Source organism: Neofelis nebulosa, chromosome 18 (genome assembly GCF_028018385.1).
Source record: "Neofelis nebulosa isolate mNeoNeb1 chromosome 18, mNeoNeb1.pri, whole genome shotgun sequence".
NCBI classification, from domain to species: Eukaryota; Metazoa; Chordata; class Mammalia; order Carnivora; family Felidae; genus Neofelis; species Neofelis nebulosa.
Window position 1 is genome coordinate 45,475,395 of NC_080799.1, and position 27,954 is coordinate 45,503,348.

General features: G+C 60.2%; 3 protein-coding genes across 22 annotated transcripts in view; 2 read left to right on the top strand and 1 right to left on the bottom strand.

The window, feature by feature from the left end:
* Positions 1–1,008, top strand: part of NPRL3 (NPR3 like, GATOR1 complex subunit) — a 43,858-nt gene extending 42,850 nt beyond the window's left edge. For 11 of the 12 annotated variants that reach the window (XM_058709959.1, XM_058709960.1, XM_058709961.1 and 8 more), the window contains one exon: positions 61–1,008. In XM_058709959.1, the coding sequence (XP_058565942.1) occupies positions 61–226 (166 nt within the window). In that variant the 3' untranslated portion in view covers positions 227–1,008. The remainder of the gene's footprint in view (positions 1–60) is intronic. The other variant, XR_009256417.1, reaches the window with a different exon arrangement.
* On the bottom strand, positions 948–13,983 carry MPG (N-methylpurine DNA glycosylase). Of its 5 annotated transcripts, none has more exons than XM_058709973.1 (4): positions 13,795–13,983; positions 5,159–5,392; positions 4,106–4,310; positions 948–1,380 (listed from the first exon to the last, which is right to left on the bottom strand). In XM_058709973.1, exons 2-4 carry the CDS (start codon positions 5,378–5,380, stop codon positions 986–988), a joined length of 822 nt encoding a protein of 273 aa, XP_058565956.1. In that variant the 5' UTR covers positions 5,381–5,392; positions 13,795–13,983; the 3' UTR covers positions 948–985. The 5 variants fall into 5 exon arrangements, with proteins under 5 accessions (XP_058565956.1, XP_058565954.1, XP_058565958.1 ...); XM_058709971.1 differs by lacking the exon at positions 13,795–13,983 and adding an exon at positions 7,962–8,183; XM_058709975.1 differs by lacking the exon at positions 13,795–13,983 and adding an exon at positions 7,768–7,840.
* On the top strand, positions 13,420–27,947 carry RHBDF1 (rhomboid 5 homolog 1). 5 transcript variants are annotated; one of them, XM_058709955.1, is made up of 19 exons: positions 13,420–13,574; positions 20,917–21,057; positions 21,127–21,257; positions 21,523–21,627; positions 22,205–22,418; positions 22,855–23,064; positions 23,138–23,260; positions 23,333–23,490; positions 23,985–24,242; positions 24,357–24,468; positions 24,592–24,666; positions 24,758–24,919; positions 25,513–25,613; positions 25,775–25,838; positions 26,248–26,342; positions 26,598–26,673; positions 26,747–26,847; positions 26,964–27,117; positions 27,355–27,947. In XM_058709955.1, exons 2-19 carry the CDS (start codon positions 20,941–20,943, stop codon positions 27,772–27,774), a joined length of 2,676 nt encoding a protein of 891 aa, XP_058565938.1. In that variant the 5' UTR covers positions 13,420–13,574; positions 20,917–20,940; the 3' UTR covers positions 27,775–27,947. The 5 variants fall into 5 exon arrangements, with proteins under 5 accessions (XP_058565938.1, XP_058565937.1, XP_058565940.1 ...); XM_058709954.1 differs by having other exon boundaries at positions 20,917–21,257; XM_058709957.1 differs by lacking the exon at positions 21,523–21,627.
* The last annotated feature ends 7 nt before the right edge of the window (positions 27,948–27,954 follow it).

The following is a 27,954-nucleotide window of genomic DNA, read 5'->3' on the forward strand; positions in this document are numbered from 1 at the left end:
ACCAGTGGCTGTGAGGGCAGAGGCCACCTGGGCTCATGCTGTCCTTCCCCCACCCCCCAGGCTCCTGCACTACTTCCGGGGCCGCCACCACCTGGAGGAGATCATGTACAATGAAAACACGCGGCGCTCCCAGCTGCTCATGCTCTTTGACAAGTTCCGCAGTGTGCTGGTGGTGACCACCCATGAGGACCCAGTCATCGCGGTGTTCCAGGCACTGCTCCCTTGAGACCAGACCGAAGACGAGGAGGCGGAGAGAGGGTGCTGCCAGCGGTGGGGCTGCTGGGCTCTCCCCAGCCCTGGGCTTCCCACCCCTACAGCGGGCTGAGCCCTCTTGTGCCTGAAGCCGGACTACAGTCCAGCAGCAGCCTTGGGCCTGCTGTACTCCAGGTTCTCGGTCTCGTCTGGTCCTGGAGGCAGCCTCAGCATCTGAGCTGAGGTGAGGCTTCCAGCTGGAGGGAGTGTGCAGGACTCCTGCCTCAGAGGGAGGCCTGCTGCGTTCGTTCCACACGCAAATTCGGGCCGTGCGTTTCTGTCAGACCCTCCTCCCAACCCCGTCCTCATCCCCTGACCCCCTCCGCTGCTGCCTTCCCTTGGTCAGCCTGGGGGATACACAGAAACACGTCTGCCCCCACCCCTCCGCCCTTCCGGGGGCCAGGAACACCTGAGTGGCCCTGCCCTCACCACAGCCCTTGCGTTAACCGCCAGCAGGCTCATGACCAAGCTGTCACTCCCTCTCTGACACCTGATGATACACAAGGGACTGGGCTGATCCCCATCCTCAAGGTGAGTCTGCACTGGTACACGCTCCCCTCCCTCGTGCAGGCCTGAGGAATGATGCGTTCAGCCTCCTGCCCACACACGGCCCCCAGTGTCCGTCCTGGAGGAAGAAGGACTAAGCGCATGCTGGCTACCGAGAGGAGCTCTGGCAGAGATAACAAGCAGTACTCTTTTCCAGACATAAAGCATTTATTTGGTCTTTGAACAATTAAAAAGCCTTGTCCGAGCAGGCCTGTGAGTTCTGTTCGGCCGCTCGGTCTACCACACTGACCCAGGGGCTGCCCTGGACGTAGAAGCGCAGGGGCTTCTGGGCCCACTCTCCTGCTTGGCCAATGCCCACTCGGGCTGCTGCCACCACAGCGGGCTCCCTGGAGCCCAGGGGGCTGCGCTCCAGCCACACAGCCTCGTCCTTGGCCAGGTCCCGCTGGTCGAAGCTCTTGTCGATGGCCATGGCCTGGCACAGCTTGGAGGGGCCGCTGCACAGCTCACGGTCTCTGAGGGCTCGGCCCGCGGCGCCCTTGCGGCGGGTGCTGCGAAGCTGCCGCATGGTCTCCAGGCCCCCCAGGGGCTCCAGCGCTCGCAGCAGGACGCATGCCCCATCCCCTGTGGGGCAGACAGACAGCCTAGAAAGCCAGGTCTCCCCAGGCCGGTTGCCCTCCTTACCCCGGGGTGCGTGCTGCGCTATGGGTGTGACGCAGCTGCCTTCCTGGGCGCCCCTGCACTCGGTGTCCAGATTCGGCTACCTCCACCTTCTGCACACGCGACCTGTGTCACCAGGCAGGGCTTCCCCCATGCAGCCTGAATGCCTGAGCATCAGTTAGGGAGAACCTATCTCAAAAAAAGCCTGGAGGGTGCTTGTAGTCAGCCTCCTCTCTGGCTTCCTCTGGCTTGGTGATTGGCAGCAATCGTGAGGCTGGCAAAGGAAACCGCAGAGAGCCAGGTGTCTGTGAGCACGGCCAACCCACCAGGAAGCAGGAGGCCTGAGACCTGGCAGATCCTGACCAGGTCCCAGGGCACCCCATTCACCTCACCTACTTGGAATCTGTTGGGCAAGCTGAAAGGTTGGCTCAGAGCAGCCACCAGTGTGCTCGTGATGCTGGGGGAGCCCCACCCAGCAACACAGGAGACCATGTGGGAAGAGATGCCAGCAGAGCCCCTCCCCTCCTTCCAGCCCTGGCTCTTTGTGTAGCAGTCCAAGCTACTTGAAGATTTTTTTTTTTTTTTTTTTAATTTTTAAGTAACCTCTATATCCAGCGTGGGACTCAAAACTCACAACCCTGAGAGCAAGAGTCAAATGCTCCAGCCAGCGAGGTGCTCAGGCGAAGCTACTTTAGAGACTGGAGACCGCAAGTGGATACCCTGGGCCCAGGGGCTCACTCAGGAAGACGCATCTCCCCAAATTCCTTCAGTCCTGCATGGCTGGGGACAGTGATGACCCTGGCCAGAGGAGCCCTGACCCTCCAGCAAGGCTGTTCTACCGACTTGGCCCACCCCCACCACCAGGGGGTCTGAAGAGGCTCAGGTGGCCAGGGCAGTCTCCACTCTTGGACCTTGGCCACAAGGTTCTCCCCATCGGCACCTGGGAGCCCTGAGTGGTTACAGCAGCCATGCTCTCCCTTGTAGCCAGCACCTGGCAAGTGTTGGGGGTTTTGTGACCAGATGTCCCTTAACCGATTTTTTAAAGTATCTCAAAATATAGTCGGCAGCAAGCGAAACCTCAAGTTCCTGAGCCTCTGTTTTTCCTGGGCCCTTCCTAGCCCACCATCCTCAGGGTGCCCCATGGGTGCCTCACGTGTCCCTCAGTGTCTCAATGAGCCCCTGCACACGGGGTGAAGGAGGAGCCCATCCCTCTGTCCCCACGCCCCTTTCCTGGAATGCATGTGAGTCCCACGTCCTGATGAAAGCATGACCTCTTCCCACCAAGTCTCCCCATCCTCACCCGCTAGTCCTCTGTCTATACCACCTGCCTTCCTGGTCATTTCTGTGGCACCTCCACACTGATGGCAGGCAGGCAACGACCACGTCCTTGGCCTCCCCTCTTCCTCCCTCTAGCTGGATGACCCTTGGCCCTGTCTGCACCCATGTGGTTTCCTGCCCCCCTGACCTGGATGTTTCCGGGGCATCTTGGTCATGTGTCCAGAAAGTAATGTGCTACCTCCCGTGTCTGCCCTGTCTGCTGTACCCACCCTCCCCCTGCCCCCCGACCCTAGAAATTCCAGGCTTCTCCCCTTCTTTGTTGACCATAGCCCCAGGCATCACCAGACTCATTCTCTCTCCTTGTCCGAGTTCAGTCCCACTTCACGAGAGGGGGTTGGTTCTATTGCCAAAGAAAAGCCAGGCAACCAAGATAAGTTTTCCAGGGTGGTAAGAGGACCGACCCTCTGGGTGGTCCCCACCATCCTCTGATCTCCAGTCACTCAGCTTCGCTCAACACCTGCTTTGTGCCGGGCATGGGACCAATCTCGGGGCCCGATGTGGCTCTGACACTGGACAGGCCCAGCTGTCCACTCTGCGCAATCACAACTTCCAGGCCACTGGAATCCTGTGTAACACACGGCATACCAGACCCCACGCCTCTCTGTGGTCTCCTCAAGCATTTGCTTTCTTGGGATGGTCAGGGAGGAAGCTCAACACACATACAGATGTTGAGACTGGCTAGTCAGAGTGGGCCAGGCAGACCCTGCTCCTGGTCAGCGGTGCCTCTGGCAGGGTGACGCTGTGGGTTCTTCCTTCAGAGCACAGGCCTTCCAGAAAGCAGCCACCTGCTCAGGAAGAACAGAAGCCGCCCCAGAGCAGGTCCCACAGGGTGAATGGGTTCTCCTGGGTGCTCTAGACCAGCATCTCTGGGCACTACTGATGTTTGGGGCCAGGTGATTCTGTGTGACGGGGGCCAGCGTGTGCCTGTGAGCTATCCAGCATCATGCCTGGCCTCACCCACTAGACGCCAGGAGCACGTTGAGAACAACAGGTTCAGACCCTGTAACTGACCTCTGGCAAGGCTCTGGCCTGAGCCCAACTCAACCCAAATTGATCTCACCCTTGTTTGCCCACAACCGGCCCCCCACAGGTCTACTCTGGGCCACAGGGGACACCACCTTTGAGCTCTGTGACCATGGGCGGCCTTGGGGAACCTGTCTGCTCTGTGTTCAGGTCAACCCATGACCTCTATCCCGTGGGGGCCTCTGGCACCTATAACCATCCTGTCAGTGTAGCCAGGATTCCTAAAACTGCAACCTAGTTTAGCACTGACACCTCCTTGCTCAGATACCTGCCCCAGCCTGGTGTTCCCATGGGTCTCCCAGCTGCCAGCTAAGGGGACTCTGCTCACCTCGGCTAGAGACGTTCATGCAGAAGTACATGCCGTAGATGATGTACACGTACAGGGTTCCTGGCTTCATGAACATGCCACGGTTGCGGGGGGTCTGCCGGCCACCCCTCGAATGAGCAGCTGCATCCTCGGGCCCCAAGTATGCCTCCGTCTCCACAATGCGGCCGCGGAGCTCTGTGCCATCATCAAGTCGCCGAACCAAGACCTGTGGGCAGTCAGTCTGCTTAGAGCAGCAAGAAGCAGAAACTCAACTGTGATAGCTCACAGCCTGGGCCTCATCTCCCCGGTTCAGGATGCACCAGGGCACCCAGGTCCAGCCGGGTCCCCTGCTGTCCCCTCTGGCCTGCTCAACCCCCCTGGACCACAGGCCCTGCTCACTAAGTGTCCTGGCCACAGCTAGCAGCTATCTCAAGCTCCGGCCCGGGCTGGGTTGGAAAGTCGGCACCACTGAAACCACACACTTCCAAGTCTTCTTGGTAAGGCCTCCATCTCCTTGCCTCCTCCTCCCCAAGTCCCCCTTGGACTGAAATGCTTAGCTTAGTGCAGGGCAGTGTGGGGGGCACAGGGCCCCCATGCTCTTCCCACACAGCTGGACCCCCAGAGCCTGTGTAGCCCCCTCCACCTGGACTAACCCACAAAGGACCATCCTACTCAGCTCCCACCCACCTAGCTCTGATAGGCATTTCTGAGCACCAAGACAGGTGCCCGTAGCACCCCTGGCCTGGACCACAGCCCTGGGTGGAGTCAGCTCCACAAGGAGGGGGTCAGTGTAGGCGTTATGCCAGGAAGATGAGCTGTTTGTGGTTGGCTCAGATAGTACCCTGGGCCAGGGGTGGCACCCAGAGGGGACAGGGGCGCCGGCTAAGGACAGGGCAGGGGGCAGTTTCCAGGGGCTATCACTGGAGGGGCGGTGCTTTCAGGTCAACAGAGCACCCAGGAGAGGAGCTCAGGCCGCAGTGGAACCAGGGAGGGCCTGTGAAGTGCTGAATGTGCCAGGGAACTGAGTTCTCAGCCTGAAGACTTTCCACCTATTCCTTGGCCACATTATATTACCTGTCCCAGAAATGCCCGTGCCAGAGGGACTGCAGGCTGGTCGAAAAACTCAGATCCCAGTTGTGCCGAGTGGCTTTTGGGGCTTGAAAAATAGATGCTGCGCTGGGGTCCCAGGGTTGCAGGCGGCCCCAAGCAGGGCTCCATGGTGGAAGGCATCTGGGCTCCGTCTGTTAGGCTCTGACGCCGTCGTGCCTCCAACAGTCGCTGCTTTTTTTGCCCCATTCTTCGGGAAAGCTGTGATGAAAACAGACAAAATAAATATTTCTGAATAGGTTCCGTGGTGAAGTCAGCCTGGTGGAGTTCAAGGACCATATTTGACTGCCTGCTTCACCTGCAAAATGGAGGCAGGCAGCCACCTGGTGGGCTGTTGCAAGGTGCAAGCAGAATGCTATACTCAGCCCCATGCTGGGCCCCAGGAAGCCTTGGGAAATGAGGACAGGCGGTCGGTGGCAGGGTCAGGGTAGCCATTCTAATCCACACACCCTGCACATGCTGCGGATGCACAGCCTGGTGGCAAAGGGCTGCAGGGCCTGGGAAGGGGAGAGTGGGCATCTGAGCCTAGGACAGGAGGGCTGGTACCCTTATTCCCACTCATCACGTGGACCCCAAACTTTTTTTTATTAGTTTTTATTTATTTTTGATAAAAGGAGAGAGGGCGAACGGAGGCAGAACAGAGAGAGAGGAAGACACAGAATCCGAAGCAGGCTCCAGGCTCCAAGCTGTTAAGCACAGAGCCTGACACGGGCTCGATCACGAGGACCGTGAGATCATGACCTGAGCTGAAGTCGGACGCTTAACCGACTGAGCCACCCAGGCGCCCCCCCCTCCCCCCAAACGAACTTTTGATCTTATTTCTTGAACCCAGCCCTTTGCACTGACCTAACCAGGAGTTTAAAAGCACAGCCATGACCTTGATGGGGCCCGGCCAAGGAATGGGTTTTGTGTTGCTGTGTCATCCACACTCCCCTCCCACCCTGTTGACACGTTGGCAGGGCTCCCACTGTACCATCCCCTCCTCAGAATGGCTCAGAAGGCCACACACAGGTGGATGCGCACCTGCTGTCTTCTCTGCTCCATCCCAAGGACTCAGGCATGACCCCTGGTGAGTCCCCAACTATCCCCTCTCATGACCCGGGATATCATAATGATAAGGAGCAAGCGGGGCAAAGGTGAGGTCTCTCAAGGGACGAGACCCAGCCTCCCACCTGCTGCCACACAGCCTGAGAAACACGACCACACATGCTCAGCTGTTCTGAGACCAGCTGCTCTCCAGCAAGTGGGATAAGATGAAGGGAGCAGGTGAGCACTGGGGCCTGGGAAACACCCCGCTCAAGGGCTGGTCTTCAGTAGTACCCACATCTCCTTGGCATGTGACAGACCCATTATTTTTAACATAAGTGCTGACGCTCCATGTCAAAAGGAGACCGCCAGTCTACTGAGAGTGGACACTGACGTGACCGTCTTTGCAGCCCAGCCCATCTGCCAATACCCGCCATGGGGTCAGGCGCTGGGACACTGCCACTTGGGAGTTTGGCCCCCTGCCTGCCTCATGGCACTTGGGTCATTCTGGGTCAGCACTGGTCCACCCTGGGTGGGGAGGGACTCATAAAGCTGCACAGGGACAGAGGCTGAGAGACAGGCCTCAGTTTCCCCATCAGAGACCTAGAATCTGAACCTGCCTCACAGGCCTTTGTGGTGATGGACTGGCCCAGGGCTAAGTAGTGGGGGTGCCCCTGCTGTTGCACCCAAGAGTGAGCACTGCCTCAAACTTTGTACGTGGGCACCTCACATGCTTCCCTGGCACCGGTTAGAAATGACGGTTCCCTGAACAAGGGGCCCCAGAAAATCACCTAAAGTGGCTGTGCTTCTGTTTCCTCATCTGTAGAAAAGTAACCAATATCTGCCACACAAAGTTACGAGGATAAAATGAGAGAAGTCAGGTATGCACTTGGCTGGCATACAGCAAGCACTCAAAGAATGTTAGGAAGAAACGCCCTCGGGCGCCTGGGTGGCTCAGGTCAGGATCTCACGGTTCCATGAGATCGAGACACCCCCCCCCCCCCCCCCCGGCCCCGCAGGCTCAGAGCTGACACCCTGGAGCCTGCTTGCATGCCTCTCTCTCCTTCTCTCCGCCCCTCCCCAGCTCGCTCTCACTCTCTCTCTCTCAAAATAAATAAATCTACTTTAAAAGATTAAAAAGAAACACCCTCCACCTGGGATGTCTCCAGGCAAAACCTGGGGACAAGGGTCTCTTGTCAGAGTAGGTCCGCCCGGCGGAGGGCAGGAAACAGCCTGGCCTGGATGTGGGTGCCCACCAGCCCTCCATCACAACCTGGGCAAACACGAGGTTAGTAAGTATAGAGAGACCATTTATCCGGCTGTGACAGGCCCTGAAGCGAGGAGCGTGAGAAAGTGGCCCCCTGGGCCAAGCCAGGGTCATTTCTGTAGCAGGCCGGCCCCTGGGGAGGGAATGTCTGAGCTGGGTCTGAGTGTACAACATTTAACCAAGAAGCCGGTGTCGGGGTCTCCTCCCAGACTTCACTGGCGACCTCGGCCGGGCCTCAGCTTTTCTCCTGGCAGATGGAGCAGCCGAGCCAGGGCCAACACACCGGTGGGCGCCTGTCTGGGAAGTGAGGCCCGCGTTACTGGTTTCCCCCGGGTTCTCGCTCAGCGGTCCGCCGGCTGAACGACTCCGGGGGGCGGGGTGGGGGGGGGGATGATCGCCCCGGAGACCGTTGCTCGGCCGTGGCGCGGGGCAGCCGCGCGCGGAGCGAGAAGCGCGCTCACGTGGGCGCACACTCACCTGGCCCGCCCCGCGCGCGGGCATCCCGCGGCTGGGGCCGGGGTTCCGGGCGTGGGGACCCCCAGCGCGTGGAGCCCACCCGCCCCGCCGAGGCGACCCCGGAAGTGCCGCCGGCGCCTGCGCGCGGGAGGACGGAAGCCCGGCGCAGTGGCGGCGAGCGCGGCGCGGATCCGCCCGCGGAGGAGGAGCCAGGGGGCCTCCGCCCATCCTGGACATAGGCCCGGGGCGGATGAGACTCTCGTGGCGTGAGACCCGGGAGAAGGCGTCTGGGGTTGGGGCGAGCACCCCCCGCAGCCTGGTGCCTCTCCCAGTGACCGGCCTCCCGCCCCCGTATGCACCGCGGTCCGTGCACGGCCGCCAGCCAGTAGTCAGACCCCCAGGAGGACTGGTCCGTCCTGTGTCTTCCTGGCCCTCGAGGGGCCCCGGTTGGGGGGTGGGGTGATGCGCAGTGCGCCTTAGGGAGGTGGTGGCTGAGTCCCGGTCCTCGGAATGCGCTTCCTGGACGGGGGAGGGGTGTTACTTGCTCCAGACCTCCGGGGGGCATTTGTGGGGAGAGGACATGGGGAGTGGGCCAGGAAGACTGTCCAGGAAGCGGACGCCAGGCGTATCCGGAAGCCCCTGCCGGGGTCATCATCGCTAGCGGGTCTGAGAATACTGTCTGCAGTGTAGCCTCCAACCCTTCTGCCGCCCAAAGATGCCCAGAGGAGCCTGCCCACGCCCTGGAACGGGCTTGCTGGATCACGGCCAGTCTCCTCTAGAGGCTGAGGCCGGGACTAGGACTTTGGGGACCCGGGAACACCCGGCTTGCGCTTGCAGCCTGCAGCCGGGAAGGGCGGAGGCTGGGGGCCGTATGGGGAACGTGCGGCCCTCCACCTCTGATGTTGCTCACCCTGCCTGTAACCTTTCAAGTCGGATTGGAGTCCAGAAGAGGAGGGGAGGGGAATCTGGGGAGGGCAGTGCCTGATCCAGAGGAAGGAAGGGCCATGAGTGGGAAGTGTTCAAGCACAGGGGCTGTTGGCTGGGGACCACCATGGCGGGGAGGGGCACACTGCCGGCTCCTGTGGCTCAGTGGACCAGAGGGTACTGGATTCAACACCCAGCAGAATCCCGCCCGCCCCCCCCCCCCCCCCCCACACACACTCTGTAGCTCTAGGGTCTCTTCCCCTGCAGGTCCCCTTTGCTGTGGCTGGCACAGTCCCACCCTCCTGTACCACCCACTCTGGAAAAACCCTTGAAGAGCACTGTCTGTGCTTTGATTTCTGTGACCCTGGCCCTGGAAGGGGGTACTTGTGGGGCCTCAGCGACTGGGCATAGGATGATGTCAGGTAGGAAGTGCCCGGATGGGCCATGTGAATGTGAACAGGCCTCAGATGAGCACAGGGTCAGTCCAGCTGGGAGGACTCTGGTCTCCAGCTAGGCCCTTCCTCTGAACAGCCCAGGAGCTGAACTTCAGCCTGGGCCCTGGGCCAGCAGTACTGCTGGCCCCCTCCCCTCAGGGCTCCCATCAGGACTTCCTGGGGAGGGAAGGGCTGCAGCCTTCCAGCTGCCTGCTGGAAGCCACCCAGCTGTTTGTGGCACTATGTGCCGCTTCCTTCCTGGGGTGGGCAATGTGTCATAAATCCATGCTTGTAAGGCAGGCTTAGATGTGACTCCCACCCGTTTCTTTCCTCCTTACCCCCTGCAGGCATTCTGCCCAAACAAGAACTCCCCCTTCCTGCCCTCCTTTGTGTCCAGTCCCCCTTTCCAACCTCCCTCTCTCCAGGAGGGAAAGTGAGGCCTCAGTTGGGCCCCTCCTCCTGGTGAGGGCCGGGGCAGGGTGGATGCCATTTGTATTAATTTTTATTCTCATTTTACAAATGGCTCATGGTCCTTATAGAAATCGGGGAGGAGCCTGCTTGTTCCTGGGGGGGTGTTTTATCCCCACCTTGAGGATGAGGAGAGAGAGGCTCGAGCGCAGCCCTGGCCCCCAGGAGGAGGAGGCAGGGCCGGTGCCAGCAATGTACTTCTCCAGATGTTTCAGCCTGAGTGCAGGGGCTTGCGAAACCTCTCCAGGGTGGGCCCTCCACCGGCCCGCCCCCATTTCCTGGTTAGTGGTCTGAGGCCCCACCGCAGGCTGGAAGTGGTGGGCTGAGCATTCCCACTGTGGCCTGCTGGGCAGGCTGGCTGGGGGTCAGAGAAGGTGGTCCCGGTGGGAGGAGGGTCCTAGGGCCTTCTCTGTCCTCAGTGTGCCTTGCTGCTGGGCCGGTAGACGTGCTGGAGGCTGTCAGGGCGAGATGGAGTTGAGGACACCCTCCATGCTTTGAAAGGAGTCGGTGCTGGCGCTGGGCCAGCCCACGGAGGGGCCATGACTAAAGCCCTGAAGGGACAGCACAGAGGCCACAGTTCCAGCAGCAGCACTCTTGCAGAGCACCCAGCACACTAGCCCAGTGTCCTTTTCTCTGATGGAGGGATGCTGACACTGTTGAAGGGAGAGTTGGGTCAGGGCCCAGTGGACTCCACGGCAGATAGCAGAGGGCCAGCCCTCTGGCAGCTTCTTAGCGGTTCTGGCATCCCAAGTGGCCTCCAAGGCGCTCTGAATCTGACGGGTTCTGGGCAGGGCAGGGGGATCAGAGCCCCCTTGGGAAGAGAAGGCAGCCCAAGGAGATGTATGGGGGCTGCATCCTCCCTTTCTGGGGCTGTGCCGCCAATGCTGCTGGGCCTTGGCCCGAGGCACTTACGGGACCCCTTGCCATGCACTGAGACACAGGGACAGGCAGCTGCCTTGGAAATAGCTAGTGACTTCAGGCCCCCCGCTGGCCTGGCCCACTTCCCTCTCCTCCCCAAATAGCCAGGGGCTGGTGCCAGGCCCATCCAGGCTCCCCAAAGCCCAGGAACTGGCCTGCTGAGTTGAGGATTCCAGGGTAGCTGATGGGGACTCCTGCTGTTGGTCAGGATCTTACCCCCTCAGGTCCTAGAGTGAGGTCCACAGCCATGGGGGTGGTCCGGATATCCATCCACACCTAGCCACCTGTCCACAGTTGCAGTTGATTTCCATTTCTCTAGGGCTCGGACGAAGAGGAAAGAGAAAGACCGGCAGCCGGCTTTCCCTGTAGGGGCTCCTTCCCCAGAGCACAGGGCAGTGGGACAGACATGAAGCAGAACATACAGGTGTGAATGTGTCCATGTGGACTAGGTCCAGGCCTGAGCACTCATGTGTGCAGGCCTCTGCTCGCACCACCCTTTGATTCCAAGGTCCTTGTTCAGGATGCTGAGCTGGGTTGAGAACATGGGGGTTCCTGGATTTGCCTGCCAGGGTATACTGAGACATGCCTTGGGATCAACACCAGTGAGGGGCAAGGGTTTGCAACAGAGACTGCTGGGGCTCCCACTGAAGCCCAGTGCTGAGAGGGCCCTTCGGAGATAGCTTAAATGAACACAGGGGGAGGCCATTTACCTGTCACTGAACACATAGACCACCCTCTCTGGGGAAAGAGTATGATTTTTGGGAAGGCGGCTCTTGTCCACTGAAGGTGACTCCTTGGAGGGGGATTTCAGCTGTGGGCCAGCCATGGCCAGTACTCCTGGCAGCTGGGAATGAGTGTCTGGGTCATGGAGCAGGTCATGGAGTGGCACCCTGAAGCATCCACTGCAGGAGGGGGACCTGCCAACACCGGATGCCCAGCCGTGGCATGCTTTGGACATGAGCCCGGGCCCCGGCCTCCAGAACTGACACCACTGCTGGCCCTGCCAGCCCAGTCTGGGCATCCAGGTGGGCGGGGCCTGCTTACCCCTGGCAGGGGTCGAGAATGCCTGGTATGGAGAGACTGTCCTGTTTGGCTGAGAGCCTGGCATGAGAGGAGTGGCACGTGTAGGCTGCAGGAGCCATGAGCATCAGCACCAGGCAGGCTCCCTCCTGCCTTGTGTCCCCAGTGCACCTGTAGTCACCACCCCCCCCCCCACCCCGCACCCCATGGAGGAGTCCTCCTGTAGCCCTTCCAAAGCTTTCATTGTCTCCCTCTACCTAGGAATTGTGTTGACATGCCTGTGTTCGTAGAGGTCCCAGTATGTGCCGGCACCACTTTGTTCCCTGGTACAGGTGAGGCCATGATCAAGGGGTTCTGTCCCTTGCCCAGTTTCCAGAGCCCATACATTGGTTGCCGCCTCAAGCTGTCAACTCTCTTTTCTGTGTGGTCAGGAACCAAGTCTGCGGTCAGGCCCAGCATGGTTGGCCACTGGTGGCAGCAGCTCTGTTTGGGGCAGGCCAGTGCCACTTGGTCCCAGACCAGCAAAGGGCCTGAGGACATATTTGTAGGACACTGCGAGGCTTGATGTGCTGGGCCAGATGTGCCCCAAGGTGTTCTGGCATCTGGTGAAAGGGTCCTTAGGAGACCTGTGGTCCCAGTTATGTCTTCTCTGAGGCAGTAAGAGAGACCACCCCAAGGAAGCCTAGGCTCGTCCACCACTCACAGGACCTGGTCAGCCCTATCTATGCCCTGCTGTTGGAACTTCCCTCCCCCATTTCCAGGTCTTTCTCGACCCCACATACTCCTAGGATGTCGAGAGACAGGGATTCTGGGAAATTCCCATCAGCCTCAAGCAGATGGGTCATTTTGTATCCAACTCAGACAATGCAAGGATGAGCCTATCAGGGGCAGTGGCAGGCTCTGAAAGAGGGAAGAGCAAGGAGTGGATGCCACAGTGTTGCCTCTGCTCTGAATGTTTCTGGGGTTGTAGGCCCAGCCTGGCCTGGGAGTGCCTGCTGGAGAGCACAGGGTCCAGGAGGGGGTAACTGCTCTAATCCTTTGCTGTGAGGGTGTGCATCAGTGTGTAAACACACAGATGGGAGTGTACAATTGTGGTTGTGTGCATGTGTATAATATGTGCAAGTTGATATGGTGTGTACAGTTTTGTGTGTGTGTGTAGGTGTGTGTGTGTGTCTGTAAACAGGTGTGTGTGAATGTGTGAGTCAGGGAGAGTGGTTAGAGCGCGTGGGTGTGTACGTGCTTGAATGCACGAGCGGGAACGTGGGTAAGTGTGAGTGCTCACATGGGTCTGGGTGAACGTAGAGGGATTTAGTGTGGGCCTTTGGAGGAGGTTGGTGGTTCGCTTTACAGGAGACCCAGGGACACTGTCCCACACCGCCCCTTCCCCCCTTTCTCAAGCACAAGTCAAGGAGGAATAAGGTCAGGATTCACTCTAGAGTCTGGGAGAGGCTGAGGAACACAGGACTGCCCTTGACGCTGAGGCTCTGTCCGGTTGGGCCCCTAGGCCCTCCCTCCCCGGCCGAGGCGTCCAAACCGCCCCCCGCCCTCCGCCCCCCCCCCCCCCCCCCCCAGCCACAGGTGTCCGAGCGGCGGGACACGGAGAGAGCGGAGCCCAGGGGCCTTCCCGGAGGAGGTGACTCGAGCCGGGCGGGCCGCGCGCATTCCTGAGCCCTTAGTCAGCGCGGCCGCCCCCTCCGGCCGGGCCCGCCCCCGGCGCGCACGCCCCTCGCTCCATGGCATTCCCGGGCGGGCGGGCCGGACAGGCGCGCGGGCGGGGACTCGGCGCGGGCGCCCTCCCGGCCGGCGGTGGCAGCCCCTCCCCGGAGCCCTCAGGACCCCCCGAGGACCCTCGGTGCCAGCGGCGGCTGCGGTGAGTGAGCGCGCCGGGAGCGGGGCGCGGGGCTCCGCGGGCCGGGCGGGTTCCGGGGCTCGCGTCCGCCGCCCCCGGGGCCCGTCCTCAGCCAGCCGTGGCCGGAGCCGCCGGCAGCGACCGGAGTCGGGCTGGCTGAGGGCTCCAGGTCTGGGTCCCGGGTCGGGCGAGTACCCGCCCCGGTCGGCCGGACTTCCCTTCCCGGAGTTTCCCGACTCACCCGCGGAGGCGGCCCAGCCCGGGATTCCTAACTCGGCGCGGCGCAAAAATAGCCCATGGCCGGATTAGCACGTCCCAGCGGCCTGATCGGGCCGGACAGCGCGGCTCCAGCCCCCGCCCAACAGCTGAGGGTCCTGGGGAGGGCTCGGAGTCTGGGGGTGTCCCCAGGCTCCTCCAAGCTGTAACCCTCCCCCCCTGACGTTTTCCTTCCCGGCCGCCACCGGTGGGTGGTGCTCCAAGTCGAAACTCCGGCTCCGAGGGTGGGACTCCTCGGGAATCATCCCTGTCGCAGCCGTCGTCACTGTGGATGGGAATAATATCACCAATAATAGCAGTAGCTGGGGAGGTGGGGGCGGGGGACTGACCCTACTTTCCGCTTCACAACCTTTGTCTCCCTAATCTGTAAATCCTGGAGGTGCGGGGGCCCTGGGATCTACTCCCAAAGACACCCCCTATCTTGTGCTTAGTGACCAAGAGCAGCAGGGGGTGGGGTGGGGGAGTGGGGGCGTACCTAGAGGCTGGCTTTCTATTGCAGGGAAGATGGCAGGACCCCAGGGGCTCAGGGGACTGGGGGAGGGCCTGGCTGTCTGTCCTGCTGGGGGCAAGTCTGTGGGGCTGGGTGGGGAATGGGCAGGGGATCCCACAGTCATGCCTGCCCAAGGCTCAGCTGGTTCCTGAGCAGAGTTCCTTCTGTGCAGCTTGGGTCCCGTGTCTCTGTGTCTGTTTGGGTGGGCGGGGGTCCTGGGTCTGAAGGCCCTAACCTTGTGCTGGGAGCCCCCTTCCCCAACCTTGGGACTTCCCAGCTGAGAAGATTCAAGGATGAAACCAGCTTTTCAGGTTTGACCCAGCTAGAAGCTGGATTCTCCCCCATCCCCCCCCCCCCCCCCCCACCGGGAGCCAGTCCCAGGCCCCTAGAGAGTCCCCAGAGATTAGGAGGAAGGTGAGGAACCCACCACCTGGCTGGGGTCCCAGAAGTCCCTAAGGCTGCACCCCCCCCACCCCCCCCACCCCGTCACCAGGGGTCATTCTGGGCAAGCTGGGTCCTTTACCCTGAGAACGGGACAGAGGCTAGTAGGTGGGCACAACAGTTGATTGGCCCTAAATTGAAGGTACCAGGCCCCAGGCCCCTTTCCAACCCTTCCAAGCAGCCAACCAGCCTCCCGCTGTGCAGACGGCCCAAGTGAGGGCAGCAGAGCTGGAGCATTGCTGTGACCAACGTTCCTCATCCAGCATTAGTGGCCAAGTTGCTGCCCTTGGGAAGTCATATCCTTTGTTCAGAGGGGATCAGCCAGTTCTCCCCTGCCTTTTGGGGCCCTCCCTCAGGGTCTTCTCAGCTCCCAGCTACTGCTCAGGGCACACCCTCTGCTCCTCTCTCTGGATGAGGTGCTCCCCTTGCCAGCCCCAGCTCCCCCACCTCGGTGTCTGTGACAGGATCCACTTTCTGCCCAAGGATCATATTCCTTGGCTCCTACCTATTTTCTGGGTAGGATGTGTTTGAAGGTGAACCCCTTCTGCCTGAACGGAGATGCTCCGGGTCAGGATAGCGTGAAGTTGGGGGATGGGTTTGATAGCCCACAGCCTCAGGTCCACAGCCTGAGGGACCCACATGGTCTGTCCCTACCCCTGGGGGACTTTGGCCAGGGCCAGCTAGGCAGGCACACAGGTCTCTTGCACCCCAGCTCCTGGGGTGACATTGCCCAAGGCTTTGAACTCCTTTGGAGGCTCAGTGACCTCAGGTGGTGACTGGCCTCTCTGAGCCTCAGTTTTCTTATCTGTAAGATGAATACAGAGGACCCTTTGCTACAGGTTGTGATAGGTCAGCAGGTGTGCCAGGCTTCTGATGACAGGCCATTTCTGCTCTTCGAACAGACTTTGGGACTTGGTTTCCCCTCCTGGGGCCTCTCTAGTACTATCCAGCAGTTGGCCTGTCCTGGGAGGAGGTCACTAAGCCCGAGGGTGTCAAGGCACCAGGGAGCGCCTGCGTCTCAGGGGGGAACTTCTGGGGGCTCTGATCGGTGGCCAGGCGACTCATCTGCCCTAAAGCCAGGCAGGTTGGTAGGATGCCGGCCTTTCCCCTCTGCAGGTTGAGGGATGCTTTCACCTAAGTCTCAGCCAGAATCTGCTATAGCTCAGTCTGTTCCCTTGCGCCCTTGCTGACTGACTTTGTGGCGTGGACCTTCAACCTCTCTGAGCCTTGGGGCTCCCCAGCCTGGGGTGTATCCACCCTGTCAGCCCTTGTCAGAGCCAGTGGGGTCAGGGGCTTTGGCTTTGGTTGTCATATATGCCTGTTGAAACTTTGGGCAGTACTTCTCCCCAGGGCTGGTTCTCCCTGTGCACCACACTCCCTGGTTAGGTCCCAGAGTGTGATTATTACTGGGGATTCCTGTGCCTTTGGGGACCTCCTGTAGCAGGGAGCCTTCTGTTGTTCTGTTATGGGCCCTCCACATACATGTCTGGGGTGACATCTGCCCGGTGATGGGTGACAAGGGGAAGGAGGGATTGATGTATCCTCCTGGGGATGGGCAGAGAGCACTGTGCAGGCTGTTAGCTGGGTCTCAGGTCTGCCCTGTTCCTGTCTGACCTTATTTCCTGCACAGAAAAGTGGTGAGATTTGGGAGGGTCGAGGAGCGGGGCAGGCCTGGCCATTACCATTCTTAGCATTATGCCATTTATACAGGAGACAAAGAGGCACAGAGAGGCCAGGTGAATTCTGCTTTGCCACACAGTAGCCTGTTTGAAGGATTGGATTCTGGGATGGATGCCAGACAGCTGGTGATCCCTGTTCCCAAGGGATTTCTGGGGATGAGCATCAGATTAGGAGTCAAACAGAAGACCGAGGGTCAGAGATCAGGGCACTAGTGTGGAGGTTGGAGGATCTGGCCCCTCCTGGGATCATGCTCAGGTGAGCTGGGGACACGTCTGGGCAGGTGTCCTGGGTGGGGCCCATTGCTCCAGCTGACCTTGGCAGTGGGCGGTCCCCTGGGCAGGGTGGGGCCAGGGCTTGGCGGGTCTTGTCCTGGGGCTGGGCCATTTGGGCTATCCACTAGGCCTCCAGCCGCCCCTGTTGGCATCGTCCTGCCATGTGGCTGAGCGGGCCTGAGTGGATTGGTGGCTGCTGCTCACACCTGAGGATCCAGCCTCACAATGGCTCTGGCCACTGCCCAGGCCAGAGCAGGCCAGAACTGCTCCCCAGTCTCCTCCTGCCTCTTGGTTATACCTTACCAAATTGGGCATCTCTGAAGGGTCCTATCCCCAGGTGCCACCCCCCCCCCCCCCCCCCCCCCGCCCATGCCCCGCACTGCTGTTCTGGTGGTGCATGCTCTGTGGCCCTCCTACTCCACCCCCCCCCCCCCCCCGCCCCTTCCTTTGGCTGTCCTCAGGGGGCTCCACAGAGCCAGCAGGCAGCTCCTCCTCCCAGACTCAATTGCAGGGTCTTTTTCAGCCTGGTGTTTGCGTTAGCTGCTGCTTCTCAAGCACCAACTGTGTGCCAGGCACTGCTACAGCCCCTGATTTTCTTTTCTTTTTTTTTTTTTTCTTTTTTTTATTATTTTTTTTATTTTTGGGACAGAGAGAGACAGAGCATGAACGGGGGAGGGGCAGAGAGAGAGGGAGACACAGAATCGGAAACAGGCTCCAGGCTCCGAGCCATCAGCCCAGAGCCTGACGCGGGGCTCGAACTCACGGACCGCGAGATCGTGACCTGGCTGAAGTCGGACGCTTAACCGACTGCGCCACCCAGGCGCCCCAACAGCCCCTGATTTTCAGATGAAAAAAATTGATGCTTGCAGAGGGTTGCAGGTGGTGAAGGTGAGAAGGGTCTGTCCAGTGTCTCAGGCCAGGCTCTCCCCCACGGGCCTCCCTCCATGGGCTTCCCGGCCCCTCTTGTACCTGTGTACTGTGCCAGCCTGAAGGGTCCCCACTCATCCCCAGAGCAGGAACCTGCTTCAGTAGGACCTGGCCCGGCTCCCTACCCAGCCCTCTGCCATGAGGCTGCAGCTACTCCCACCCCTCTCCCTGCACTTAAAGCAGCCCCAGTGGTAACTTAAAAAAAAAAAAAAAGACTTCCCCTCCCTGTCTCTTTAAAATAGATAAATAAACTTAAAAAAAAAAAAAGAAAAAAGAAGCAGCCCTAGTGGTCCTGTGACCTTTGTGCCTCAGCCCCATCTCGGGCCCTCATCATGGGCCCTGCACTTGTCCTGCGCTGCCTGGGGGTGTAGCACCTGATGTGCACCCCTGTTTCGTGTCCCCTTGCTGGGCTTGGCCCCCACCTTAGCATTTGGTAAGCCATTGCCAGCACTTTCTACTCCACTACTGGATGCCCATTTGGGGGTCTCCTGGTGGGGCTGGGCCCCGGGTGGGCAGTCTTGATTGTTGCCAGAGTGACTCAGATAATATGTGGCCCCATGCAATCAGGCCCTCCCTGGGCTGCGGTCTCTTCCTGCACTGAGGGGGTCAGCAGAGCAGAGATGCTGTCGGGATTCCCCCCTGAGGGGCTGTCTGGGAACAAGAGCCCACTGTGTGCCTGGGGGAGGCCTGGACACAGAACCACTGTGTCCTCTGCGTAGGCACTGTGCCCCTCCCCAGCCCAGACTCTTTGTCTTCTGGGCCTGCCTCTCCTCCACACCCCTGGGGCCCACTATGGAGCACTCCCCCCCTTGTGAATCCCACCCACTTGAGGCCCAGATGGGGAACTGTGCACAGAGTGGGGGGGCAGGCCAGGAACCCACAGCACTGGGGGCAGGGTGGGGATCCTGGAACCCTGTGGGTTACAGAGCACCCTCCAGGTTCTGCCCCAAACACAGGAGGGGTTTGTGTGGAGGCGAGGGACACTGGGAGATCTGGGCGTACCTGCAGGGCCCTGGTACCTCCCTCATGAGCTTAACGGCTGTTGTGTTCCTGGGGCTGACTGTCCGCCCAGGCTAGCAGTGGCTGGGGAATGCCAGATTTCCTGTGTACCTTACCACCCTTTTCCCACTTCTTTGCTTGTGCTATCCCTGCCCTGACCCGGCCTTGTGGTCAGCTCCTCCTCCCAGACACAATTGTAGGGTCTTTTTCAGGAGCCCCTCCTCCCTCCAGATCATGAGGGTGGGCCCTTGCCAGTCCATGCTCAGAAATGGCCAGTGTTGACTGAGCAGTGGCTCTGGAGCAGGCCTGTCTTGCCACTGCAGACCCGGTGGTAACAGGACAGCATACACGTGGGTGAACTCCTGAGCCGTGCCAGGGGAATCCAGGTCTGGGAGCACCTCTCAGGGGTGGGGCCAGCCTGACTAAGGCTGTGGGTCCTTGAACATGTGGGGATTGGGGCAGAATGCATGTGCAAGGCTGGGGCATGACTAGAGTGCTGAGATGGGAGGCCGCCGGGTGTGAGGAGAGGCCATGGGGGCAGTGGGAGCTGGGAGGGTCATGGATGTGTGTGGTGGTGTAAGCCAATCAGCTGGCAGAGGTTCCTTGTGCTCCTAAGTGGAGAACCGGCTCATATCCCCTGGAGGTGCTGGCAAAGTATAGGGAGGCTCCTGGAGAGGCCTGTGGATTCCCAGCGGTTGGTCCAGGGCCACAAGGATCTGTGAGCAGTACCTGGGGCTACCCCTGTTTTGCAGAGGGGCAGGAGAGGCAGTGCTCAGCATCCCATGCCCTTCCTGGTCTGTGTAGGGGTGAGAACAACATCCTTCGACTTTCCCGGGTCAGTATACAGCTGGGAGTTGCTCTGAACAGAGTTCCTGCCTTCCGTGTTCTGTGTGAGTCCAGTGGGAGCTGTGGGCAGCATCCTGGGGCTGTCTGTAGTTACGCTCCCTGGATATGTGACCTTGGGCAAGTCAAGCCCCTGTTCCCCAGGGCTCAGTCTTCCTATTTGTAAAGTACAGGCGGGGCTTTCTCTATATCTCCTTCAGGGGATTGCAAGGGAGGCTATTTCTAGAGGCGTTCGTGGGTGGATTCCCAAGCCCAAATTTCAGAGTCTGTTTGGGTCTGAAGCTCTTTGATGTAGCGGAGGGAGTTTGGAGTCTCCGCCCTCTGAGTATTGCTTGGCCACTCGCCTGCTATCCATGCTCCACAGTGTGCTTGGGGAACCCTTCCAAACTTGGATGTCCTGCTTCCAGACACCTTGTGGTCCTTTGGTGGGGGGGGACAACCAGATCTGCCCTGAAATTGACCTTTTGTAAGGGGGGAATAGAGTGCCCAAGAGGCCAGTGGTCACATGGTCGTTGCCTCACTGTCACCTGGCCACGCAGCAGAGACCCCGATCAAGCCATGGCCTCTGCTCTGGGTCCTCCCTACTCTGCTTGGGCCCTCGTGCTGTGGCAGGGTCTCATATGCTGAGGGAAGTCCTCGGCACTGCAGTGCATCTGTTTTTTGGGCGCATAGCGGCCCCTGGTGGTCATGGCAGCATCCGCATGCCAGTGGTTTTCAGTAGGTCCCCTGCTGGTGGGGGCATCCGTGGCCCGCTGCAAGCCATGTGGCTGTTCCTCTTTGAGATGGAGGGATCACGCACCCCTGTTGTGGATGCAGTGGGCCCTTTGTCTTTGTAGCAGATGGTAGGACGGTGAGTTATGGGTCAGGCAGACGTGAGACGTGCCCTGCGTACAGACTGGAGTGAGCCCCCAGCCTGGGTGTTCCCTGTGTGAGGAACAACCATGCCCGCCAACCACTGGCCTCGTTCACCTCATCACAACCTTCATGTCTTTGGTAGATGTCACCTTACAGGGAGGCATCAGTGCCCCGGCAACTGGAATGTGTTGTTTTCCCTATCGTACTTCCCATGTTTTAACACATCGTATCTATAGGTTTATTGTTTGTCTGGACTCTAAGCTCCAGGAAGTCAGGGATTTTGTCCGTGTTTGTTTCCTTGTTTCTCCACCAATGTGTCCCTGAGCACCTAGGAGTGACTCATAGTAGATGCTCTAATATCTGTTACGAATTTATATCTTTCGACATGAGTGAATGTATATTGTCTGAGGACCTACTTCATGCCTGCAACGTCTCTAGGGATGAATGAAGCAGGCCCTCAGCAGATTAGTGCTGAGCATGGAGTAGGACTTCAGCATCAGGGACCAGGACCATCCCTGGGCCCAGCGATACTCCAGAGTTCTGTCAGCACCGTTACTGAGTAACACATGACACCCCCCAGGCCTGCCTTGCCCCACGTGGAACCATGAGTGAGGCCCGCAGGGACAGCACGAGCAGCCTGCAGCGCAAGAAGCCACCCTGGCTGAAGCTGGACATACCAGCTGTAGCGCCCCCAGTGACCGAGGAACCCAGCTTCTTACAGGTAGGCCCTGGCCAGGAGAGGCTGTGGGTATACTCCATCCAGCCTCCTCACCGTGACCCCATTGTCCAGCCCCTGAGACGCCAGGCTTTCTTGCGGAGTGTGAGTATGCCGGCCGAGACAGCCCATATCCCCTCGCCCCACCATGAGGTCCGGCGGCCAGTTTTGCAGCGCCAGACGTCCATCACCCAGACCATCCGCAGGTACTGTATTGCCTTGGCTGCTCCGCTGGTGGGGGGCTGGGGGGACAGAGGCAATCATACAGGGTCCCCTCTGGATACTAGGGCTGGGAACGGAGCAAGGGTCCTTCCTGTCTTGGCTTTCTCCTCGATCTTGTTCCCCACATCACCCTGTCCTCCTCCCGCTCTGGGGACCAACTGCTCTCACCTACTGCCTTCTCTGCTCCCCTCCAGCACTCGCTCTCTCCTTCTCTGTCTCCCCCATCCCAATGCTCTGGCCCCTGAACAGCCGACAGGTGCGCTTTGGGCGTGTCCACACTCTGCCCCTCTTGGGTCCCCCTGGTGCCCGCAGGGCCCTCCCACAGCGCCGGTCTCTCTCTCGGTCCCTGCTCAGGTACCTGGGGCAGGGCATGAGTATGTTGACATTAGCTGGCGTGTGCATGGCTTGTGGCCTCTCGGGAGTTGCCGGTGCAGTTGGTGTTCCCTGGGGTTCCTAACAGCAGGTGCCGGTAGTGTTTTTCCTTGCATGTCTAAGAGCTATGGGCAGCTTTCCTGGGCTTGCAGTGCCCACTGCCTGAGTTCTGTGGTGTCCAAGGTCAGGCTGCTGCCTGGGGCCGAGCTTTGTGGCTAAGGGTTGAGCTCTGAGTGCCATCTGTGGACTCGATGTCTCCCCCATGGACCCCCCCCCCCCACCCTCCCATGATGGGTTGAGGATCTGTGTAAAATACTCACTTGGGCAAGGCCTACCGTCTGCGGTTCTAGTAGGAATTTGGAGTTGGCTAATTGTTTAGGGGGTGGCCAGGGCTGGAACGCACTCATCCCCTTAATTAGACCAAGCCCACCTGGACCCTGGACCCTAGAGTGATTGGAGGCTTGGGTTGGGGCATGCTGCACAAGAGGAGAGCCTCTGAGGTCCCTGCTGGGGTGGGCGGAAGATCTGGCGTTACCCTGCTGAGACCCTCCTATGGCAGGGGCACAGCTGACTGGTTCGGAGTGAGCAAGGACAGCGACAGCACCCAGAAATGGCAGCGCAAGAGCATCCGCCACTGCAGCCAGCGCTACGGAAAGCTGAAGCCGCAGGTCATCCGGGAGCTAGACCTGCCTAGTCAGGACAACGTGTCTCTGACCAGCACTGAGACGCCCCCGCCACTGTACGTGGGGCCATGCCAGCTGGGCATGCAGAAGGTATGCCCACCTTCTGCCTCGTACCAGCTTCTCACTCTGCTTCCCGGACTGGGACTGGGGACACAGCCAGCCTGAGCGGAGGAGGTTCCTCGGAGCTCATGGTGTGGGAGGGTGGTCGGATGGTTCCATCAAGGCACCCAAGATACTCTGGGAATGGGGGCCGGGGCAAGGGACAAGGTCCTGGGACTGTACCATGGGCCAGTCTCCAGGTGGGAGAGTAGCGCAGCATGAACAGCAGTGTGAAGGTACTACAGGCGAGGATGGGGGCCTCTTTGGGCACCCACACAGCTGTCCAGGGACCCATTGGGCAGTGGGAAGACCAGCAGCTGTGTTCTCCACAGTGGAGTATAGGGTGGAAAAGGATCCCCCCCCCCCCCCCCCCCCCCCCAGAGCGATGACCCAGTCCCTGACTCTTCCGTCTCCTTCCCTCTGCCAGATCATAGATCCCCTGGCCCGGGGCCGGGCCTTCCGAGTGGCAGATGACACGGCCGATGGCCCGAGCACCCCGCGCACACCTGCCACGCCTGGTGCTGCTTCCCTCTGCTCCCTCTCCAGCTCCCGCTCGGGCTTCAGCCGGCTCCCGCGGCGACGCAAGCGTGAATCGGTGGCCAAGATGAGCTTCCGGGCAGCTGCGGCCCTGGTGAAGGTGGGTGCAGGGGCTGGGGTGAGGTGGGCACCAAGCTGGCCACCACACCGCACGCTCACCTCCTCGCTGGTAGGGCCGCTCCGTTAGGGATGGCACATTGCGCCGGGTGCAGCGCCGAAGCTTCACTCCCGCCAGCTTCCTGGAGGAGGACACAGCTGACTTCCCCGACGAGTTGGACACATCCTTCTTTGCCCGGGTAAGAGCACAGGGGCATCAGCTGAGACCCCTCCGCCTACGTATCCCACCCTGACCGCGTGTATTCGCTCAGGAAGGAGTCCTCCACGAGGAGCTGTCCACGTACCCAGACGAGGTGTTTGAGTCCCCTTCGGAGGCAGCACTCAAAGACTGGGAGAAAGCCACAGAACAGGCAGACCTCACGGGTGGGGCCCTGGACCGCAGTGAGCTTGAGCGCAGCCACCTGATGCTGTGAGTGCCACCAGCCAGGGGGGAGGGGGCAGGGCAGGATCTAGGGCCGTCCGGAGCATCTGGGCCCTAGGGCACTGATGCCATGGAGGGCCGAGGGAAGGCGTCATCTTGTGGATTGTGAGCCCAGCCTGGTCACTATGGCTGTGGGACCCAGGGCTGGGCACCATTCAAGTCTTGGCTGCCCACCTGTGGGACAGGAACGGAATCCCAGGGTCCACAGGCTGGACAGAATCTAGCAGGGAGATGGAGGGTGTTGTCAGGCATACTTGTAGATCGTCCAGGGAACCTCACATAGGTCAGGTTCCACCTCTGCAATCCCCAGGGGGGCTCAGGATTGCTCTTTTACTGGTGAGGAGGAGGCCGATGGTGGATGACTGCACAGTGCCTTCAGTGTTAGATGGGAGCCAGAGAGGAGAGGCCATCCTGGTCCTGCTGGGAGGGATTGAGGCAGGCTGGGAGTCTAGGGCGGGAGGTGACTGTGCCCCTTCCCCCAGGCCCCTGGAACGAGGCTGGAGGAAGCAGAAGGAGGGTGGCGCAGCGGCCCCGCAGCCCAAGGTGCGGCTGCGGCAGGAGGTAGTGAGCACGGCGGGTCAGCGGCGGGGCCAGCGCATCGCGATGCCCGTGCGCAAGTTCTTTGCCAGGGAGAAGCGGCCGTATGGGCTGGGCATGGTGGGCCGGCTGACCAACCGCACTTACCGCAAGCGTATCGACAGTTACGTCAAGCGCCAGATTGAGGACATGGACGACCACAGGTAGGCATGGGGTGGGAGTGTGGGTGGGATGCAGCTTCCAGCAGGCAAGGCTCCAGGTTGGGGGTGGGTTCTCTGGGTTGGAGACGCGGTCTCTGCTGACGCTCTGCCCTGCAGGCCCTTCTTCACCTACTGGCTCACCTTCGTGCACTCACTCGTCACCATTCTAGCCGTGTGCATCTACGGCATCGCGCCTGTGGGCTTCTCGCAGCATGAGACCGTGGACTCGGTGAGCCCTGGCACCCTGCCCGGCCCAGATCTGTGGAGTCTGGGCTCTGGACTCCGTCTTTCCTCACTCTGTGAGGAGAGGGCTGGAGCGGGTTCTGTCTGATCTGTCTCCCCAACCTTGCAGGTACTGCGGAACCGCGGGGTCTATGAGAACGTCAAGTACGTGCAGCAGGAGAACTTCTGGATCGGGCCCAGCTCGGTGAGGGCAGGGCCTTGTGGGTGCCGGAGGGTGGGAACCCTGGGCTCGCAGGGGGCCGGATTCTGCAGCTGCACATCCCAATCCTCCGCAGGAGGCTCTCATTCACCTGGGTGCCAAGTTCTCGCCCTGCATGCGCCAGGACCCGCAGGTACACAGTTTCATCCGCGCTGCGCGTGAGCGTGAGAAGCACTCGGCCTGCTGCGTGCGCAATGACCGGTCGGGCTGCGTGCAGACCTCGGAGGAGGAGTGCTCGGTTTGTGCCCCCACCACCGTGTGCTTGCGGTTACTTTGGGACTTCGGATAGAGCCGGTTGAGTCATCACCACCCTAGTTCCGTGCATATTATGGCGAGGGCCCTCCGCTCACATTTATTCCTTGTATCCCCTGCTCCCCCCATTTCCTGCTCCTCCTGTCACAGAGGACAGTTGTAGCAAGTCTTTGATTTGGGTGTGCTCTTTTTGCACGTCGGTCCTGTTTTTGTGCACATGTCCTAAGTTTACACAAGTGGTGTTGCCTTATTCTTTCCACTAAACAATTCAAGAAAAAACCAAAAAAGATTCCTACAAGTTTATATTACATCATCTCATGTGGAGGTGCTGTAGTTTACACCAGTTCTGATTTTGGACACAGGTTGTTTCTATTGTTAAGCTAACAGGAATTATGCTGCTGAGCTCCTTTTAATAGTCTCCCAACATGCCTGCACATTTGTGGAGTGTAATTTCATTGAAATTGCATTGTGGGTCAGTGTGAGGGACTCAGTGACTTTACTTTTGATTCCTGCCTCCTGGAGACTGCACTGGCTAAGGGGTGGGCTCTGACCAGGGCCTGACCCTGTGTCCTCCCACAGTCCACGCTGGCAGTGTGGGTGAAGTGGCCCTTCCACCCCAGTGCCCCAGATCTTGCGGGCCGCAAGAGGCAGTTTGGCTCTGTCTGCCACCAGGACCCCAGGTCAGTCCTGCCAGCCCCTCCCTTACTTCCTTTGTCAATGGCTCCATGGGGTGTGTGTGGGGGGAGAGGGTATAGCTGCCCCACATGTCGTTGAGTCGGACGGGAAGGCATGGATACCAAGGGTACAAGGCAGGGTCTGACCACATCCTGGGTTCATGCAGGGTGTGTGATGAGCCTTCCTCCGAGGACCCCCACGAGTGGCCAGATGACATCACCAAGTGGCCGGTGAGCCAGAGTGGAGGGGTTGTTTGTGAGTCACCCCGTCTTGTGAAGGAGGAACCCACATTCCACCCGTTAGTGATGCCAGAGATCCCCATCATGGGACCACCCTGGGTGTTCAGACGCTGTGCCTCTGGCCTTTGCTCAGCCTGTCTACCTACCAAACACCTGCCTCTCTGAGCAGGTAGCCAGGACAGAAGAACCAGGTGGAAGCCTAGGAGGCCAAGTGACATTACTCCAACCTGACAGATGGCTCATCTGTGTCTCGGGGTGTGGTAGCCAGCTTGAAGTCCAGGGAGGCTGGCTTCCTACCTTAGGAGCCTGTCCATCCTTGCCCGCCCCATTCTCCAAGCATGGTTGTGGGTCCCAGGGCTGGGGGAGGCCTTGACCCAACTCACCCCCACTTGTGACCCAGATCTGCACCAAAAACAGCGCCGGGAACCACACCAACCACCCTCACATGGACTGTGTCATCACGGGCCGGCCCTGCTGCATCGGCACAAAGGGCAGGTGGGTGTGCCTGTGCTTGTGTGCGCAGCCAGTCCTGGGTGCAGATTGCCCTGGGGCTGTGCCCTTCTCCCTCACCGAGTTCCAAAATAACCCAAGACTCCGAGGGGCCTGGGGTGGGAAGGGGTCTGCCTGGACTCGTCCTGAGCCAACGATGGTGGGCAAGTGGGGCTGAAAGCTGGGCCTGGCTGGCATAGTCAGGTGCCTCTGCCCTTGGGCCACTCTACAAGTCCTTGCAATCCTGGCCTGACCTTCCAGGTGTGAGATTACCTCCCGGGAGTACTGTGACTTCATGAGGGGCTACTTCCACGAGGAGGCCACACTGTGCTCCCAGGTAGGCCTCCAGGGTGAGTGTCCCTCCCCTCTCCCCCCAGCCACTGTGGGTGCTGACGGGCCACTCTGCACAGGTGCACTGCATGGATGACGTGTGTGGGCTCCTGCCCTTTCTCAACCCTGAGGTGCCTGACCAGTTCTACCGCCTGTGGCTGTCCCTCTTCTTGCACGCTGGGCAAGTGATACCGTGTGGGCTGAGCAGGGGTGGCTGGTCCCAGGTACCCCAGGATGGCCAGAGATGGTGAAGGGCGCGGCCTCCTTACTGAGTGCCACCTCACCCCCACCCCACAGGATCCTGCACTGCCTGGTGTCAGTCTGCTTCCAGATGACTGTCCTGCGGGACCTGGAGAAGTTGGCAGGCTGGCACCGAATAGCCATCATCTACCTGCTGAGCGGTGTCACTGGTAACCTGGCCAGTGCCATTTTCCTGCCATACCGGGCAGAGGTAAGACTGTCACCCAGAGTGGGGACGCCCCCATGTGCGCCTGCTGCCTGTCGTAAGCCAAGTCCGCGTCCAGCTCGGAGTCTGGGGCCCCGGAGGGTGCAGGCTGGGAGCATCTCCTTTTGGCTCCTTGATCTCCGTGTGCTGCGGGCCACGGGAGGCAGGACGGGGGGACGCGGTTCTGGGTCGGGGCGGGTCTGCTCAGCCCCGCCGGCTCACAGCCACCCACACTGCCGCCAGGTGGGCCCGGCCGGCTCGCAGTTTGGCATCCTGGCCTGCCTGTTCGTGGAGCTCTTCCAGAGCTGGCAGGTCCTGGCAAGGCCCTGGCGTGCCTTCTTCAAGCTGTCGGCCGTGGTCCTCTTCCTGTTCACCTTTGGGCTGCTGCCCTGGATCGACAACTTCGCTCACGTCTCGGGCTTCGTCAGCGGCCTCTTCCTCTCCTTTGCCTTCCTGCCCTACATCAGCTTCGGCAAGTTTGACCTGTACCGCAAGCGCTGCCAGATCATCGTCTTTCAGGTGGTCTTCCTGGGCCTCCTGGCCGGCCTGGTGGTCCTCTTCTACTTCTACCCCGTCCGCTGTGAGTGGTGCGAGTTCCTCACCTGCATCCCCTTCACGGACAAGTTCTGTGAGAAGTACGAGCTGGATGCTCAGCTCCACTGAGCTGGCGGGGGCGCCGGGGCCACGGGCTCCAGCAGGCCAGAGCCAGGCACATGCTCTCCCCCAAGCCTCACAGGCCACAGGACTCGACTCTCAAGCCCTGTGTGCTGCCCTGCCTGGTTCCTCAACACCGACCCCGTGTGCCCTGTTCGCCAGCGGTGAACCCCTCGTACGTCGGGGCAC

Coding starts and splice junctions, on each gene's coding strand:
- MPG (XM_058709971.1), bottom strand. CDS start 8,177: ATGTCCAGGATGGGCGGAGGCCCCCTGGCTCCTCCTCCGCGGGCGGAT. Junction 5,393..7,961: donor CCGCGCGCGGGGCGGGCCAG/GTGAGTGTGCGC, acceptor TTTTCATCACAG/CTTTCCCGAAGAATGGGGCA. Junction 1,381..4,105: donor CATGAACGTCTCTAGCCGAG/GTGAGCAGAGTC, acceptor TCTGCCCCACAG/GGGATGGGGCATGCGTCCTG.
- RHBDF1 (XM_058709954.1), top strand. CDS start 20,941: ATGAGTGAGGCCCGCAGGGACAGCACGAGCAGCCTGCAGCGCAAGAAG. Junction 22,419..22,854: donor GCCAGCTGGGCATGCAGAAG/GTATGCCCACCT, acceptor TCCCTCTGCCAG/ATCATAGATCCCCTGGCCCG. Junction 24,920..25,512: donor CCTCGGAGGAGGAGTGCTCG/GTTTGTGCCCCC, acceptor GTCCTCCCACAG/TCCACGCTGGCAGTGTGGGT.